Below are 15,858 nucleotides of genomic sequence, written 5' to 3'. Positions count from 1 at the left end.
TTTTGATGTCGAAAAATCAAATTTTAGATCTTTGCTTCTTTGATTAACAATATAAGATACAACCTGATTTTGAAAAAAGAATCATTCTCTTAGTGATTCTCATGTGCGTGATTGAAAGCCCAATTGAGTGATAGAGTTAATTTATCATAAGATACCTTTCTGCGTTAGGTGTACTTTACTATATCATATAAATGAGTGAGTGTAATGTAGTACTTTTTTCTAATTTAGAATTTTTCATGTTCATAAATTTATAAAAAATAAACAGAGGCACACAGTCATGATGAACTTTAGCTTAACATCAGAAGGTAAAAAATTCATTACATAACAGAGAAATAAAAGACACTGAATAGTTTTAATACTGGGAAAGTATCAAATAATCTCAATAATGTTGTAAGAATATGCACATTGAAAAAAAGTTTGATTTTTTAGGTTCATATTGAATACAAATGTAGACATTGCAACATGAATTATGACATTAAAATTTCAATCTATACTTGTTCAATAATTTTTTCATTGAGCTGGTTGTTGAGATTGGTTTTCTCTTTGTTGTACTTTTTGTCTCAATATTTGATCTATTCTTTGAATGGTTAATTGTTTTTCATTAATGATCTTGGTTAGCTGTTGGTAATCCTCCATTAGTTTCTTGATTTTGGCTTCATAGAATGCTGTAGCATCTTTAGCATTTTTCTCCACATAATAACCAGTACCAACATCAACTAAAAATTTCTTATTATCTTTAACTTTACCTGGAACATATAATGAGCTAGATAACGGCACCAAGATATCCTTTCCTTCACTTTCTTCAGCACCCACTTGTTGGATATTCACAACACACTCTTTGAATTTGTTTGAGGCCAAGTTTAAAGAAGCCAATGAAGAAGAAAAATGTTCTAATTCATCTTCAAATTGTTTTCTGAAAGATGCTATTTGTTCAGGCTCAAGTTTACTAAGATCCACTACCGATTCAATGTTAGTACCAGATACATTCCTGCAAAAACCAACAAAAAGATCCCTCTTACATACCTTTCTTTTGTTCTGCCATCTTTTCTTGTGTGAATTTTGACTTTACTTTTCTAACAATTGAATAAAGAGTTGTTGATGCAACTTTTGATCAAATATTTCAAAAGCGAGTATAATATTCGCGTAGCAAAAAAAGTTACATAATCTTCAACCAAAATCATTAATTAATTAACCATAATATACGCTTCATATCAGAACAAAACCTTCAATTTAATAGGCATTTCAACAGAGAAGATGAGTGGAGATGGGAATCAAAACACTGATACGACATCATTTGCCAGTATTTTAGCTGGTGTACAAAGGTTAAGGGGTGACAATAACCAAAGTGATGCTTCCTCAACATTAGCAACTTCAGCTCCAGTACAACCGATTACAAGAAAACCAGATACAACAAGACAGGCACCACCACCAGCATCATCATCATCATCGTTCATATCTACTCCCCAATTACAGAAAAGAACAAATGCTTTTAACCAAGATAGAACTAGCTATAATGATCCTAGATTTAATAAACGAGCAAGAGACCCAAATATTCCTAAACCATCATCAATTTCTGTTAATAAATCACAAACTGGTAATCCATTACTTCAAAATATAACAAACGTTAATTGGAATTATGTTGAATCAAGAAACATATATGATTATTTGATTAAGAATAGACAAATCATTTTCTTATCGTTAAAATATCATAAATTACATCCAGAATATATACAAAATAAAATGAAACCTTTGATGAAAAAAGATGCTATATTATTAACAGTGGTTGATATTGAAAATAGTGAATCTATATTGAAAGAATTGAATAGAATATGTCTATATAATGAATTTACTTTATTATTGGCTTTTAATTTTGAACAAGCTGCAAAATATTTAACATATATGGCAACAAGTGTATGATGCTAATTATAACCTTCATTTCAATTCATCAGTTCCCTTTTTGTTACCATTTGCAGTCATCTTTGCGCTTTTAGCACCAAACTGGATTGCCCTTTTAGGCTCTTCAGAAACAAATGACATGCCTAATTTAGTGGCTAATTTTCTTAAGATGAATTTTGAAATCTTATAATTTATTTCAATTGATCCAGTGGAGAATTCAATTACATTATGTGATAAAAATGGATATCTAACTTCAACACCATTATGTGAAATAACTTTATCATCCCGTTGTAAATTACGTTCATGAATATTATTAATTTGTCGTGTGAGTTCTTCTATTAATGATTCATTATCTTTATTGGCAAACTTATGATAACCACCATACAATTCATCAGCACCAAGACCACTTAATAAAACTTTTGCCCTTGATTGATAATTATTAGTTCTTTCAGATGATTCATATGTTGATATATCATTATTGAATTTTAATTTTGTTCCTTTACCTTTAGATGCAAAATAAAATGCAATTGCAATTGATAAATCCATTTCTGTAGATTTTGGAAACATTAATTCAATAACTTTTGGTCTTGTTTCTAAATATTGTTCATATGGGATATTTATTTCAATAAGATTAAAATTGATTTTTGGATATTGCTTACTTAAACTAATCCATGAACTTATAGCGAGTTTCCTATCTGGGGCATCATTAGCTTTTAAACCTGTTCTTGGATTATCAAAACCAACATTTAAAAGGTCAATTGTAGTATCAGGTTTGGAGATTGATGCTGCAATACCTGCAATGATTGTACAGTCTAACCCACCTGAAAATAATATAGAGAACAATGTATCATTCACACTATTTGAATGTAATGGTTGAATGGTTTGGATTCTTTCGGTAACTGATTGTGTTAATACAATATTTAATCTTGATAAACGATCTTCTAGGCCTTGATAATCATTGTCAATGTTAGAATTTATGGTATATTTCACTTCTGACGGTATAATATTTAGTGAACCAGAATTAAAGTCATAATTGAAAATACTACCGTTATCACAGTCAATGAAGTTTTCTTTAATCTCACCTATAGGTTGAACAGATGAAATATATAGTTCATCATTTGATAGATAGTAAGTTAAACTTCTTTTCCCCACTGGATCACGACCAAAATATAATTGATTGTTTAGTTTATCATAAACCACAAGTGCAAATTCACCATCTAATTTCCTTATAGTTTCAACAACTGAATTATTTTCTAATAAATTTTGAATAAATTGAGTATCATTACCGTCAATTTCTTTATTATAAAGTTCTCCATTAAATTGGATAATGTAATTTGAAGATTCTAACGGTTGTTTGGTGAATGGTGATCTTAATGATAAGACGGAACTGCAAAAAACCTTATCAAATTGTGTATAAATCTTTGCATAATTTGGACCTCTTGATAAAATTTTGGGTATTAATGAGTTGAATAGATCTGACGTTGAAGATGATTTGTACTCTTGATTATTAAGAATTTCTTGAACTTGTGGCTCTTCAAATTCAATATTTGAATCACCCCAATCAAAACCTTTTTTATAATGAAATAAAATACCACACATAATTGGTACTACTTTCTGATTCACCTTCCAAAAAATTTAATTCATTGTATAAAAAGACGTTTAAAGCTCATCAAATTTTAAAGCTAAAATATTCGCGGCCACTAAAAAGAAAAACAAAACACTAAAAAAATATTAACTCATTGTCAACAAACATCAGTAAACAAAGAAAAGAAATCTCCAAATAAGAAGAAAAGAACAGAAAAACCCAAACACATTTCACATCAATATGTCTACCATCCAGACGTATATTCCAGAAGAAAAACCAGCCAAGTTTGATTTTCAACTCTTTTTGAAACAGTTGAAAAGTAAAAAAGCTGATCCCGTAATACGATACATTAGATCATTTTTAACAAAATTTAATCAAAAGTTATGGACTGCTCAAGAACAAGAGAAGTTGATAAATGATTTTAAAGATTTCATAATAGAGAGAATGACAGAGTTTGAACCTTTTAGCTTAATGAACAAGAATGATTTTGAAAATTCTATAAGTGGAGTGGAAAAACTGATAATGACAAAAATTTATGAACAAACTTTTTCACCTGAAATACCCTCTTCAGTCATTGATGACTCTCACAGATCTGACTTGGAAATTGATGAAGTTTTACAGAGTAATTATAAAGATTTTTCTCACTTGGGGATTAAAGATTTTGAAGTTGATGAAGCCATTGCCGCTAGAGGTGATAAATTTATAAATTTGGCAGGTGAAGAATTAAACAAAATGGATCAGTTTAAATCTCCAAGAGCAAAAATTATATGCATTCTGAATAGCTGCAAAATCTTATTTCAACTAATTAAAAGAAGTGATCAAACACAAAATGCAGATGAATTTCTACCTTTATTGATCTATACCGTTCATAAGACTGCACCAATACATCTTTATTCTAATTTGATGTTTATTGAACGATTTGCATTTACAAGGACCAGTGAAGTACAATATTACATTGTTAGTTTAAATGCTGTTGTTGAATACATCAAGAATTTATCATCAGATTCAAGCTCAGCAGATGAATGAACTATCCATTTTCATTTCCTAATACGGAAGTCAAGCGAAATTTTTAAATGGGCACATTTTTTAATGGTTTTCAGTTTACGGGGTTTGATGGATTCAGATTTCTTCTTTACCAATATATAAAGAAGTTCAACTGCTACATTGTGATGAGGTTCTTGTTAAAAACATTGAATATATCATCAGCACAAAATGGCGTTCACACTGATTGAAACTAGTATTGGTGCTTTATTCATCCAATTAGCAACAACTAATTTTTATTGGCAATTAGGGGAAACTATTGGTTTCTCATCAGCTCTAGGTAATTTAATACTTAAACGTAACTTGGCTCATTTACCAGTTTTATCAGGTGTTCTTGCTTCAAGTGCTTTTGTTTCCAAATGGTATCCTCAATATGTTCCAGATTTTCCTGTTTCAAATTTAACTTCAAGATATGGAATTAGTACAACAATAATATTATCCATTGCAGGTTTACTTGTTGGTTTAGGTACGTATATTTCAAAAATTAAATAAAATTATGATCATAATACTAACTACAATTAAAGGAACAAAGTTAGGCACAGGCTGTACATCAGGTCATATGATTGGTGGCATTTCAAGATTAAGATTAAGATCATTTGTTGCTGTTGGTGTCTTCTCTGGTTTTGCAATGTTATTAAATAAAACCTTAGATCTTGGGCTATACAACGGTACAGGAGTTAATTATGAACTTTCTTTAAATACGTCATGGTTTAATGAAAATAGAGGCCTTTTGTTACTTTTAATCTCAAGTGCTTTACACGTTTATCTCTTTTTACCAAAGTTATCACAGTCTATTAAATCTGATTGGTATAAGCAATTTAATCGTTTATTTTCTGGATTTTTATTTGGTATTGGATTACATGTTTCAGGTATGGTCAATGTCTCTAAAACTATTGGGTTCTTATCACTTTTTGATTTGAACAAATTTGATCCATCACTAATTATGATTATGATTTTTACAGTATTACCGAATATTTTCATTTGGAGATCAATTGAAAAACCGTTATTATCGGAAAATTTTAATGTCGCTAAATCTAACAAACTACCTTTGAAATTTTTAGTTGGTAATGCAATTTTTGGTTTAGGATGGGGTATTTTAGGTATATGTCCAGGTCCAGGAGTTGCAAATGTATTCCACTACAGTTCAATTGGTATTTATCTTGTTTCATTCATTATTGGTTATGGATTTGGATCATTTATATAAAAAAAACAAAATAAAAATTGGGTTATAATCTATACTTATAAAATGGCGAATTATCGCCCATTTGATAAAATTCCAAATCACTTAGTCCTTCAAATGTATTATTTTTTAATTTTTTTAAATCCTGAACATTTGCGTAATTATACCCCCAAGCTAAAACTAACGATACAATAATAGCTAAACATGAAAATCCCAATTCTAATGAATGTCCTAAAGTTAAAGTTGTAGGTTTATAAAAATTTGAAGCGAAAACACCTCCAAAATTACCAAACCCAATTTGAAATGCCATACCAATCGCTTTTCTTTGAGAATTTGCCAAATTGTTTGCATTCCATGTAATCATACCAGGGAAAGCTGAAAATAATGCACAGACGCCAATGAAAACACCACCATAAATGACATTTGGTTTTGAAGTTTCTTGTCCAACAATGGCCATTATGAAACCAATAACAACGATTGACATGTTCCCAGCAATGAAAATAAATCTAATTCCAACTCTATCTGCAAATTTTGATTGGATTATCGCACATAAAGCTGCAACAATGAATACAGGTATAGTTAATAACTGTGATTTTGAAGTTGAGTAACCCATTGCTTTAACAACACTTGGTAAAAATAAGGTAATACCATATGAAGGTGCTGTAATAGATATAAATAATAAAGCTTGTAAATATAATTTGTAATCCTTAAGTACTGAAATAACTGCATGACGAAGACCTGGTTCTTCACGTTCACCAAAATGGCTATAGTTAGGATGCGATAAATCAGTTATTTCACCATTTGAATCATTTTTTAATCTCCAAATTACAAATTCACGTTCTCTTTCACTTAAAAATTTTGCAGTTTCAGGATAATCATATAAAACAAAATATGATATAACTGCAATTATCACAGTTGCTATACCTTCAATAATGAAAATCCATCTCCAGCCTTCATAATTCCCAATTCCATCCATTTTAGCAATTCCAAATGCTAATAATCCTGAAAATGCACCGGCAGTTGTAGCAGAACCATAAAATAATGCTTGACGAAATTGTAATTCCCTTTTGCAATAATACATCGCTTTACCAGGTGTTAGTAATATTCCCAAGTTAAAAATTATTATTAATACATACAAATCCAATAACTAGCAGCTGGGTAGAGTCCTGCTTCTGCTATACCTAAAAACAGTCTCGCTGCAAATAAACCCGCAAAGTTCTGAACAATACCTGATAAAGTCATAACTATACCCCATATAACCATTATAGTGGGGACAAATACTGATGGACGACCTATTTTTTTAAGAACAATGTTTGATGGTACTTCAAATAATGCATAAGTGATAAAGAAGATTGTGACACATAAATTGAATTGATCTTCCGTTATATTTAGTGTAACAGTTATACCTTCAATTCTAACATTTGCGATTGAACCTCTATCAATAAAACTAACAAGATATAATAAACTTGCCATTGGTAATAAATGAAAGTCCATTTTCCTTAAAACCTTTGATTCATTAATATTAGAAAAATCAGGTTGGTTGATTTGAATGATTTTTTCATCTATTTCAGTTGGTGGTTTGGTTGTTGATACATTTTCGATTAATTCAATTGATGGTTTGGATGACATTCTTGATAAACTAACAAACATAAACTTCAATTTGATATAATGAATTGAAACATCTTTTATAACAAATTCCAATTCATCGAGGGGTTCTTGAGTTCTTTAGGAGTTTTCTTACCCCAGATTAAGTCAATGTCTTGGATATATTAGGATTAAGGGTCCTAAAAGCAACAACAACATTTCTCCTCATGAAAGGTTGCAAAAATGTATTCAAAATAACATTAGAAAAATAAACATCATGTTGGAGATTCAATTGGTTGTTAGCATTCAAGCTTAATTCAGAGATCCAATTCCACCTCGGTTCATTGATTGTTTGATATATTGTGTTGAAAGCTGTTGGTCAAAGAATTCTTTCTAATATTCGGAAATATAAAATTTTTTATACAGCTTTGAACTGCAAATTGGAATCCAATACAGATTAATTTGATGGAAAGCTGATCAAATTTTATATCAGTGACCTTTACAATACATTGTTTTGTGATTACATAGATTGGACACTGATACACTGTTAGTTATACTGAGAACATCATTTGAATCCAAGGCACAATATTGCAATACCCCCCAAAACACCTTGATATGATAATATCTTTCAAAGGTGTCAAATACTGAAAAATATCAAATCCATATGCTGTTCCATCAATCAATGATTAAGGATTTATTCAATCTGGTATCCTTTCCAAATAATTTTACTTATAAAGTCTTGCAAACTGAAACTTTTATTATCACTAAGTATGGCGTGAACTGTCGCCGGTGTCGCTATATTAGGAAACTGTGGTGATATGACGATATGACGTTTTATTTGAGTTGTCAAAATAAATTTATTTGATTAAACAAATTCAAACCTTTCACATCTTTTTTCATAAAACCTTCAATTCAAAAAGAACATGACACAGGAGTTCAAGATCAATGATGATGATCTCGTCATTATCCAAAATCATGCTTATAAGTTATCTAATCTACCCGCAGATTTAAAATTCCAATTAGTTCAAAAACTTCAATCCAACAATGATCAAGCTTATACCAAGCCTGATATATCAAAAATCTTCAATTTGAACGATTTCGAACCAATAGCTCAAAAATTATTGACACCTGAAACTTATGCTTATTATAGAACTGGTGCTGAAGATGAAATTACATTAAGGGAAAACCAAAAAGCTTTTAAAAGAATATATTTCAAACCAAGGGTGTTAAAAAGTGTTTCAAAAATCTCATTAGAAACAAGTGTTCTAGGTTCATATTCCTCTTTGCCCTTTTATATAACTGCTTTCCATGGTGCTTCATTTGATGGTAACAATGAAGGTGAGTTACCTCTTGCTAAATCTGCAGGGAAATATGATTTGATTCAAATGATTCCAGGATTAAGTACAATTCCTTTAAAGCAACAAGTTCAATCACATGGAAATGTGGAAGTGGACCAATGGTTACAAGTTTATCTCAGAGAAAGTTTTGATGAAGTGTTGGAAAAAATCAAAAAAGCAGAAGAAACTGGTAAAATTAAAGCTATTTTCTTTACTGTTGATGTTGCTCAATTAGGAAGAAGGGAACATGAATCACGTATACGTGATAGATCAGATTACGTTAAAGTTCCACAACTTGCATCTGATTTAAATTGGGATGATTTAATTAAGATCCGTCAATCTACAAATTTAAAAATTATATTAAAAGGGATCCAAAGTGTTGAAGACGCAATCAAATCTGTTGAACTTGGGTTTGAAGGTTTTGTCATCTCAAATCATGGTGGGCGACAATTAGATACAACTAGATCAAGTATTGAAGTTTTAGGAGAAATTGTCCCAGAATTGAAAAAAAGAAACTTGTATCACAAGACAGAAATATTGATTGATGGTGGTGTAAGAAGAGGATCAGACATTATTAAAGCTTTGGCATTGGGTGCAAAAAGTGTTGGTCTAGGAAGACCTTTCTTGTATGCTTTACAAACTTATGGTGAAGAAGGAATTTCAAAAGTCATTGATATCCTGAGAGAAGAACTTACTATAACTTTAAAATTATTGGGAGTTGTCAAATTGGAGGAACTTAACGAAACTTTTGTAGATACTATAGATTTATATAGAAATAGAGCATAAATGATATTGTTTTTTTAGGACGTACTATATTGGTAGAAAAAGTGGCGCGCTTTCGAAGGTAATAAAATCACAAATTTCAAAATTCAGCTCTAGTATCAAGAAGAAACCCATGCCACATAACAAACATACTGCAATTATATATATATAAAGGGGTCAACATTTGAACATTTGATTTTAGCCTGATGAACCTGTTTAAACCATGATTCAATTATAAGAACATTACTCGGTTATAATTGAGAAATATCCCCCCTATAAAATGTCAAAGATTGGTCATGTCCTATTAACCAAATCTAGATGGTATGAGCCTGACTCAACACCTCAAGAAAGGAAATTATTGTTCAAGTTAGACTTGATGATCTTAACATATGCCTCATTTGCATTCTTCACTAAATTTTTGGATGTGTCTGCTTTGAATAATGCTTATGTTTCTGGAATGAAAGAAGACATTGGTATGAAGGGGAATGATCTAACTTATGTTAATGCGGTTTATGAATCATGTTATTGTGTCTTTCAAATACCAATAAATTTATTGTTAACAGCTTTTCCAACCTCATATATCCTACCAGCATCTGAACTTGGATGGGGAATTGCAACATTAGGTACTGCATTTGTTCAAAATACCCATCAGTTAATGGCCTGTAGAGGTTTATTGGGATTGTTCGCCGCGTCGAATTATTCTGGATGTACATTTGTTATAGCCAGCTGGTATAAAAAGAATGAACGTGCTAAAAGAATGACATTGTTTTGGATTTCCAATCCAATTGGAACTGCAGTTGGGGGCTGGTTACAAGCTGCTATATATACAAATCAAAACTTAGCTTTGAAAAGTTGGAGAATTTTATTTGTTGTCTGTTCTTGTATCACTATTGTGGTATCAGTTTATGGGTTTATTGCGTTACCAAATCTGCCGCATGATATCAGGTCAAGGTTCTTGAGTGAAGAAGAGAAACAATTAGCAGTTGAGCGTGTTTCTAAAGAAAACATAGTTACAAAGAGAAAGCTATTAGACATAAAGTCTTTCGTGAAGTTGTTATACACTTGGAAAACTCCACTGTTTGCATTCCTATTATTTTCACAAGTCTTTTCCTATTATCCAAGTGGAACCCCATTTACCCTTTGGCTAAAGAGTCGTCAAAATTTGACTATTCCACAGATTAATAATATACCAACTGGTGGCAATGCGTTATCGTTGATCAGTGCTTTATTTTTAGGGTGGTATGCTGATACATTCGATGATAGATTAACGCCTTATGTGATTGCAACAACTTTTGCAATTATAGGAAATTCAATTTTGGTCAATTTTAATACAAGTGAAGGTGCCAAATATACTGCATTTTTATTTTTGTTCATTTCCCATGGTGTTGCACCTATATGGCAAGCTTGGGCTTCTGACTTAACTTCCCACAATTCTGAGTTAAGAGCATACTCAATAGCTTCAGGAAATGTTGCCAGTGAAGTTGGCTCATTGGTGGTTCCGTTAATTGTTTTCAAAGTTACGCAATCTCCACGTTTCAAGGCAGGATTTATATTCAGTTTGGTAATTTCGATTGCAGAGCTGTTTATAGCCATATCAATTTCATTCTTAGATAAGAGGTACCCAATTACAACAGATATTAATGATGATGATTGGATACCTTCAAGAAGAACTAGTGGTAGTATTTCTGTTGTTGAGTATCAGCAAGCCAGAGAAAAATGATTCATTTTAATTGATTGAGTCGTGATGGTACACAATGGTCCTAACTCCTAACCAATCCAACGGAATAATCAAGGCATCGAATACGAACCACACTCATTTCAGGGGTTTCAATCATTTTAATACAGATACAATATAACTGTTTTGAATTTTTTTTGTGATTACGGTTTTATAATTCCCACTCAGATCTGTATTGTCGCATTTTTTGTGAATTTATTTACATTATACCATTTTAACTACGTCGACGTAAAATTGTTTCAAATTTTTAATGTTCAACTGAATAATATTATAATGGATATATAAATTTCTTATTTTCCAAATCAGTTAAATCCAACATTGATATATCAACTTTTGTCTTAACTGCATCTCCATTAGAGTCAAAAGTTGTAACAAATCCATATTCATCTTCAATTTTCCCATCTTCAATGTCTTGTATATATTGTCTTCTTTGCTTATTTCTTTTATTCAAAATGAATCTTATAATTTGTAATGTCAAAGGAGCCAAGACCCAACATCCAATAATTTGAATAATCCAAGCTAAATAATATCTTGGTGCATCTTGTTGCCTCCAAAAATGCGGACAAACGAGACTTGAAATACAATATCCAATAGACCATGCAATTGTTCTAACAATCTTTTTAGAATATCCAGCCGCAGAGGATTGTGACCATGAGAATCCCATAATAAATGTATTTGCTGTACCTGCTGTCAAAAAAGTACCTGCAAGAATACCATAAGGTTTATTCAAGGGGACTGATACGGCAAGGAGACCACCTAACAACGCAAATAATGAAAACACCGAGCCGACATGAGCTGATTGAGTTTTGAATTTGACTAGAGCTAATGATCCAGCTATTGCAGATAGTACTGACCAACCTGATTGTGCCACTGAAACTAAAGTTGATTGTAAATTACTAAATCCTAAGTTTTTATAAATAATTGCAGTTTGAAAACCTAAACTTTGACACAACATTAAAAAGAATACAAATAACCCAAAAAGATATGTTATTGGGTCTTTTAAAGCTTCAACAACTTGATATCGTTTAACAGTTTTCTGTTCAATGGATGAATTTGTAACAGCTTTAATTCTCTTGATAACATGAATGCGTTCTTCCACTGTGAAATATTTATAAGTTGCAGGGTTATCAGGATAAAATAAATAACTTGAAATTGACAAAATTATTGATAATCCACCAATAATAGTCCAATAAACTTTCCATGGTCTCCAAGTTTCAACATGTAATGTACCATAAGCAATCAAACCACCTGTAACACCTTGACTTAACGTACTTATCCAAAAGATTGGATTTACAAATGCTTGTTCCACGGGTGGGAACCACATGGCAATTGTATGTTGGATACAAGGCGTAACCCCAGCCTCAGAAAACCCAAGGAAAAATCTAATAACAATCAAATGCTTATAATTCTTAGCTGCCAACATTGAAAATGTAGTGATTGTCCAAACAGCAGTGACACCAGTTATATACCAAGATAATTTAATTCTTTGAAAAATATAATGACTTGGAATTTGGGCTAATAAATAACCAACATAAAAATAAGTTTGGATATCATTATAAGTTGATTGAGTTAAGTTTGCATCCTCAAATAAACCTAATAAAGCAGCATAACTAAATGCATTTTTATCTAAAAAAAGTATAAAGTTAACAAAAAATAAAATTGGTAATATAATAAGCCAAAGTTTCCTTTTGATACGAGCTTCTAATTCAGGAGTTAATTCTCCTGCTTGTTCTTCATATTTTTTGAAAAGTTCTAGTGTAACATCAGCTTGTTTAGCATTAACAATTTTATCATCCACTAACTCATCTGTATCTTCCTTAGAATCTAATCCTTGAACTTTAATCGAAGTTCCAAATTTGAGATTGGTCACCGATGATATTGATAATGATCTTGACTCTTTTGACATCTTTGAGAGACCATTCCCTTCATATCAAGATATATGATAAATTTATTGGAATCCCATGGTTTTTAACGAACATCTCAACGATTATATGTGGCATACCAGCGCCACTGTGTCTAATAGAATTAATCTTGGAAGCAGTTTATCATCAATAACTCCACGATAGTCAATGCTGAGCTCTTTTACACAGTTTTCAGAATGTTTTATTCACGTTGTATTTTGGAAATTGAAGCGCAAAGCTTAAAAAGGGTTCATAACCCACCCACCATGCGAACATGCAGTAACCCAACTTTCAGGTCTACTTTTACCCAATTTTCGGTCTATAGGTCCATTGTTTTAGCTCCATCGGTCTACCTTTTAACGGTGTCCAGTCTATATACGCCTGTGATGTATTCTACTTGTAGCTCTGTCAGTGTATCCGATCTATATTAGTCGCACCTCTTTCAGTGTATACGATGTATGTATGTTACTTGTATCTCCGTCAGTGTGTACTTTGGTGCTTTTGTGAAACAAAGTATTTATATTCTTCGTCAGTGTATACAATCTATGTTACTCGTAGCTCTGTCAGTGTATACCTTGGTGCTTTCCTTTTCGTAGACAAATTTATTGATAGTCATCCCACCTCAAAACAGTGGCTCTATCCCTGGGTGTGTTCCTTGACCTTGGTTCGCTCGATATATTTTGTCTTTGATTGCTTCTCAAGGGAGCTTCGTGTATTCCTACTCTTGTGTATCCTCAACGGCTGTGTATAACGCTCTTCTTTGAAGTGTAGCGGTGTATGCCAAACTTCCACTGGGTATCTAGTTTTTTCCTCTTTGCGAATTTTTTTATTGCTGTAGACTTGTTTTTGTCTTTAGTGTCTAGCCTTGTTCTGGGGTACAGCTCGTCTGGGTGCATGGACGCTGGGTGGACTAACACTGGACGCTGGGAGGACTAACACTGGACGCTGGGAGGACTAACACTGGCGGTGGTTTCGCGAACTCTGCCTGTGGGCCTACCGACTCTGGGCTGGCTATTTAACACTAGGGTCTGGGACTAACCAAGTGGCTGGGTACGTTCTGGCTCGTATCTCAGCATACAACAATTCAATTGGCGGATGCTTATGATAGATGTTGTACTCATGAAATTCTCTATCTCTGGGTAGGGTTTTGGTGATGTTTTGCAATTTCATGGTTTTTTAATTTCGGAGATAAATACTACTACATAAAAGTATTATACTATAGACTATATTTTTGAATTATATATTTTTATGAAAAAACAAAAGTCTGATAATTGCTGGTTTATATAGCTTTATATGTTAATCTGGGTGTTTTATGATGATTCCCCTAACTATAATTTCATTTGGACTACTGGTTGCTGAGATATTCCACCCCAAAGTATTTCGGAGTTCCGCTGGTAGTTAAGAAATTGAAATCAATTAAAGCACATTTTCAAGTTAAGCCACTAGTACCTAGGGGTATAAACCCCTCCAGATATGATATATATCAAGTTTGGAAGAAATCTATCGAGTAATTTTCAAGTTGTGGTGCCTTAATATTTGCTCTCCATAGTTAAGCGGGGGTCGGCGCCCCATGGTGAAACATCCACTGCGTATTTCTCAGCGGGAACAATTTTAATGAAATCAGGGGCCCTCAATTACCCAATTGCACATGGTCAAGCACCCCAATTCCCCTGTCCATGTTTTAATGGTATTTTATCTGGGAAATCCTGCTTACGTAAGCGCCCAATTGACCCCTGCCAAATTCCCGGGCAAGCAATTAGTGGGCAAATTTTCAACGTCGACAAAAAAATGTAAACAAATACCAACAACTTTTATCAACAACAACAAACAACAAACAACAACAACAAAAACAACGCAAATAGTGTTTACTATAGTAAGTCAATTATTTCTGACCAAAGTTTGCACTGTTTATATTAAAAGTATTGAAACTGACACTGATTTTAGCTTAATGGAATGAGAGCTTATACAAAAAAATTCCATCGAATTTATTAAACAACTATAAATTCATTCAATTGATGATTTGGTTAATAAAATATCTCAAGATGATATGATTACAAATCACGGTGTCTTAACAGTGGCTGTTTTAATTTTCAAAAGATTGAGACCTTTATTTAGATCTGATGCATTATTCTTAGAAATTCAATTAGTTTCAGATAAATTTTCAGTCCCATTTTTAAATTTATTAAAAAAAGTTGATTCAGAAACAAGGCTCAATTATTAATATTGTTTATAATGTCTTGTTATAATTAATTAAAATTTATTATGATTTAAATTCTCAAGATATCCCAGGATTTTTTTGAAGATAATTTAAATGATGGTATTTCAATCATTCATAAATATCTCATCTTTTCAAATGATCTATTAAAACAACAAGATCGTGATATTGAAACTGTCACAAAAGTTAAAACTGCCATTTCAGAATTGATTCAATTATACACTACAAGATATGAAGATGAATTTGATCAATTAATTCCACAATTTGTTCAAAGTACATGGAATGTATTAACCACTACTGGATTACAATCAATTCTTGTAAGTAAATTATTATCATTTTTAACATCAGTGGCAAAATTACCAAAACATTATGAAATTTTCAATCAGAAATTACAGAAAAAATCATCATTCCAAATTTAACTGTTAGAGAATCAGATGAAGAATTATTTGAAGATGATCCAATTGAATATATTAAAAGTGATTTTGAAGGTTCAGATCCTGATACAAGAAGAAGAACTTCAATTGATTTCTTAAGAGAATTGAAATTTAAAAATGAACAATTAGTTACAGAAGTTGTTTTAAGTTATATTAATTTATATTAAATATCAATCATCTCCAGAAAA

General features: G+C 31.7%; 10 protein-coding genes across 10 annotated transcripts; 6 read left to right on the top strand and 4 right to left on the bottom strand.

Annotated features, from left to right (window-relative positions):
* Positions 1-510: 510 nt before the first annotated feature.
* GIM5 (Gim5p) lies at positions 511-1,042 on the bottom strand (the record flags this gene model as incomplete). The annotated part of the gene is made up of 2 exons (XM_011274427.1): positions 511-956; positions 1,024-1,042. The coding sequence occupies 2 exons, from the start codon at positions 1,040-1,042 to the stop codon at positions 511-513; spliced, it is 465 nt and encodes a 154-aa protein (XP_011272729.1).
* Positions 1,043-1,254: 212 nt separating this feature from the next.
* On the top strand, positions 1,255-1,917 carry RAD10 (DNA repair protein RAD10; the record flags this gene model as incomplete). The annotated part of the gene is made up of 1 exon (XM_011274426.1): positions 1,255-1,917. One exon carries the CDS (start codon positions 1,255-1,257, stop codon positions 1,915-1,917), a length of 663 nt encoding a protein of 220 aa, XP_011272728.1.
* A 15-nt stretch (positions 1,918-1,932) lies between these two features.
* ASN2 (putative asparagine synthase) lies at positions 1,933-3,495 on the bottom strand (the record flags this gene model as incomplete). Its single annotated transcript, XM_011274425.1, has 1 exon — positions 1,933-3,495. One exon carries the CDS (start codon positions 3,493-3,495, stop codon positions 1,933-1,935), a length of 1,563 nt encoding a protein of 520 aa, XP_011272727.1.
* Positions 3,496-3,721: 226 nt separating this feature from the next.
* On the top strand, positions 3,722-4,507 carry VPS9 (guanine nucleotide exchange factor VPS9; the record flags this gene model as incomplete). Its single annotated transcript, XM_011274424.1, has 1 exon — positions 3,722-4,507. The coding sequence occupies one exon, from the start codon at positions 3,722-3,724 to the stop codon at positions 4,505-4,507; it is 786 nt and encodes a 261-aa protein (XP_011272726.1).
* A 186-nt stretch (positions 4,508-4,693) lies between these two features.
* Positions 4,694-5,726, top strand: BN7_4955 (uncharacterized protein; the record flags this gene model as incomplete). The annotated part of the gene is made up of 2 exons (XM_011274423.1): positions 4,694-4,988; positions 5,077-5,726. 2 exons carry the CDS (start codon positions 4,694-4,696, stop codon positions 5,724-5,726), a joined length of 945 nt encoding a protein of 314 aa, XP_011272725.1.
* A 22-nt stretch (positions 5,727-5,748) lies between these two features.
* BN7_4954 (uncharacterized protein) lies at positions 5,749-7,352 on the bottom strand (the record flags this gene model as incomplete). The annotated part of the gene is made up of 2 exons (XM_011274422.1): positions 5,749-6,766; positions 6,835-7,352. The coding sequence occupies 2 exons, from the start codon at positions 7,350-7,352 to the stop codon at positions 5,749-5,751; spliced, it is 1,536 nt and encodes a 511-aa protein (XP_011272724.1).
* Positions 7,353-8,209: 857 nt separating this feature from the next.
* BN7_4953 (uncharacterized protein) lies at positions 8,210-9,409 on the top strand (the record flags this gene model as incomplete). Its single annotated transcript, XM_011274421.1, has 1 exon — positions 8,210-9,409. The coding sequence occupies one exon, from the start codon at positions 8,210-8,212 to the stop codon at positions 9,407-9,409; it is 1,200 nt and encodes a 399-aa protein (XP_011272723.1).
* Positions 9,410-9,665: 256 nt separating this feature from the next.
* On the top strand, positions 9,666-11,105 carry BN7_4952 (Pantothenate transporter; the record flags this gene model as incomplete). Its single annotated transcript, XM_011274420.1, has 1 exon — positions 9,666-11,105. The coding sequence occupies one exon, from the start codon at positions 9,666-9,668 to the stop codon at positions 11,103-11,105; it is 1,440 nt and encodes a 479-aa protein (XP_011272722.1).
* A 283-nt stretch (positions 11,106-11,388) lies between these two features.
* Positions 11,389-13,026, bottom strand: BN7_4951 (uncharacterized protein; the record flags this gene model as incomplete). The annotated part of the gene is made up of 1 exon (XM_011274419.1): positions 11,389-13,026. One exon carries the CDS (start codon positions 13,024-13,026, stop codon positions 11,389-11,391), a length of 1,638 nt encoding a protein of 545 aa, XP_011272721.1.
* A 1,643-nt stretch (positions 13,027-14,669) lies between these two features.
* Positions 14,670-15,837, top strand: BN7_4950 (Exportin-2; the record flags this gene model as incomplete). Its single annotated transcript, XM_011274418.1, has 3 exons — positions 14,670-14,811; positions 15,324-15,557; positions 15,632-15,837. 3 exons carry the CDS (start codon positions 14,670-14,672, stop codon positions 15,835-15,837), a joined length of 582 nt encoding a protein of 193 aa, XP_011272720.1.
* Between the last annotated feature and the right edge of the window lie 21 nt (positions 15,838-15,858).

Source organism: Wickerhamomyces ciferrii, contig 00195 (assembly GCF_000313485.1).
Source record: "Wickerhamomyces ciferrii WGS project CAIF00000000 data, strain NRRL Y-1031 F-60-10, contig 00195, whole genome shotgun sequence".
Lineage (NCBI taxonomy): Eukaryota > Fungi > Ascomycota > Saccharomycetes > Phaffomycetales > Wickerhamomycetaceae > Hansenula > Hansenula ciferrii.
Note: the sequence above shows the minus strand (reverse complement) of the source record. Positions and strands in the feature narration are given on the sequence as shown.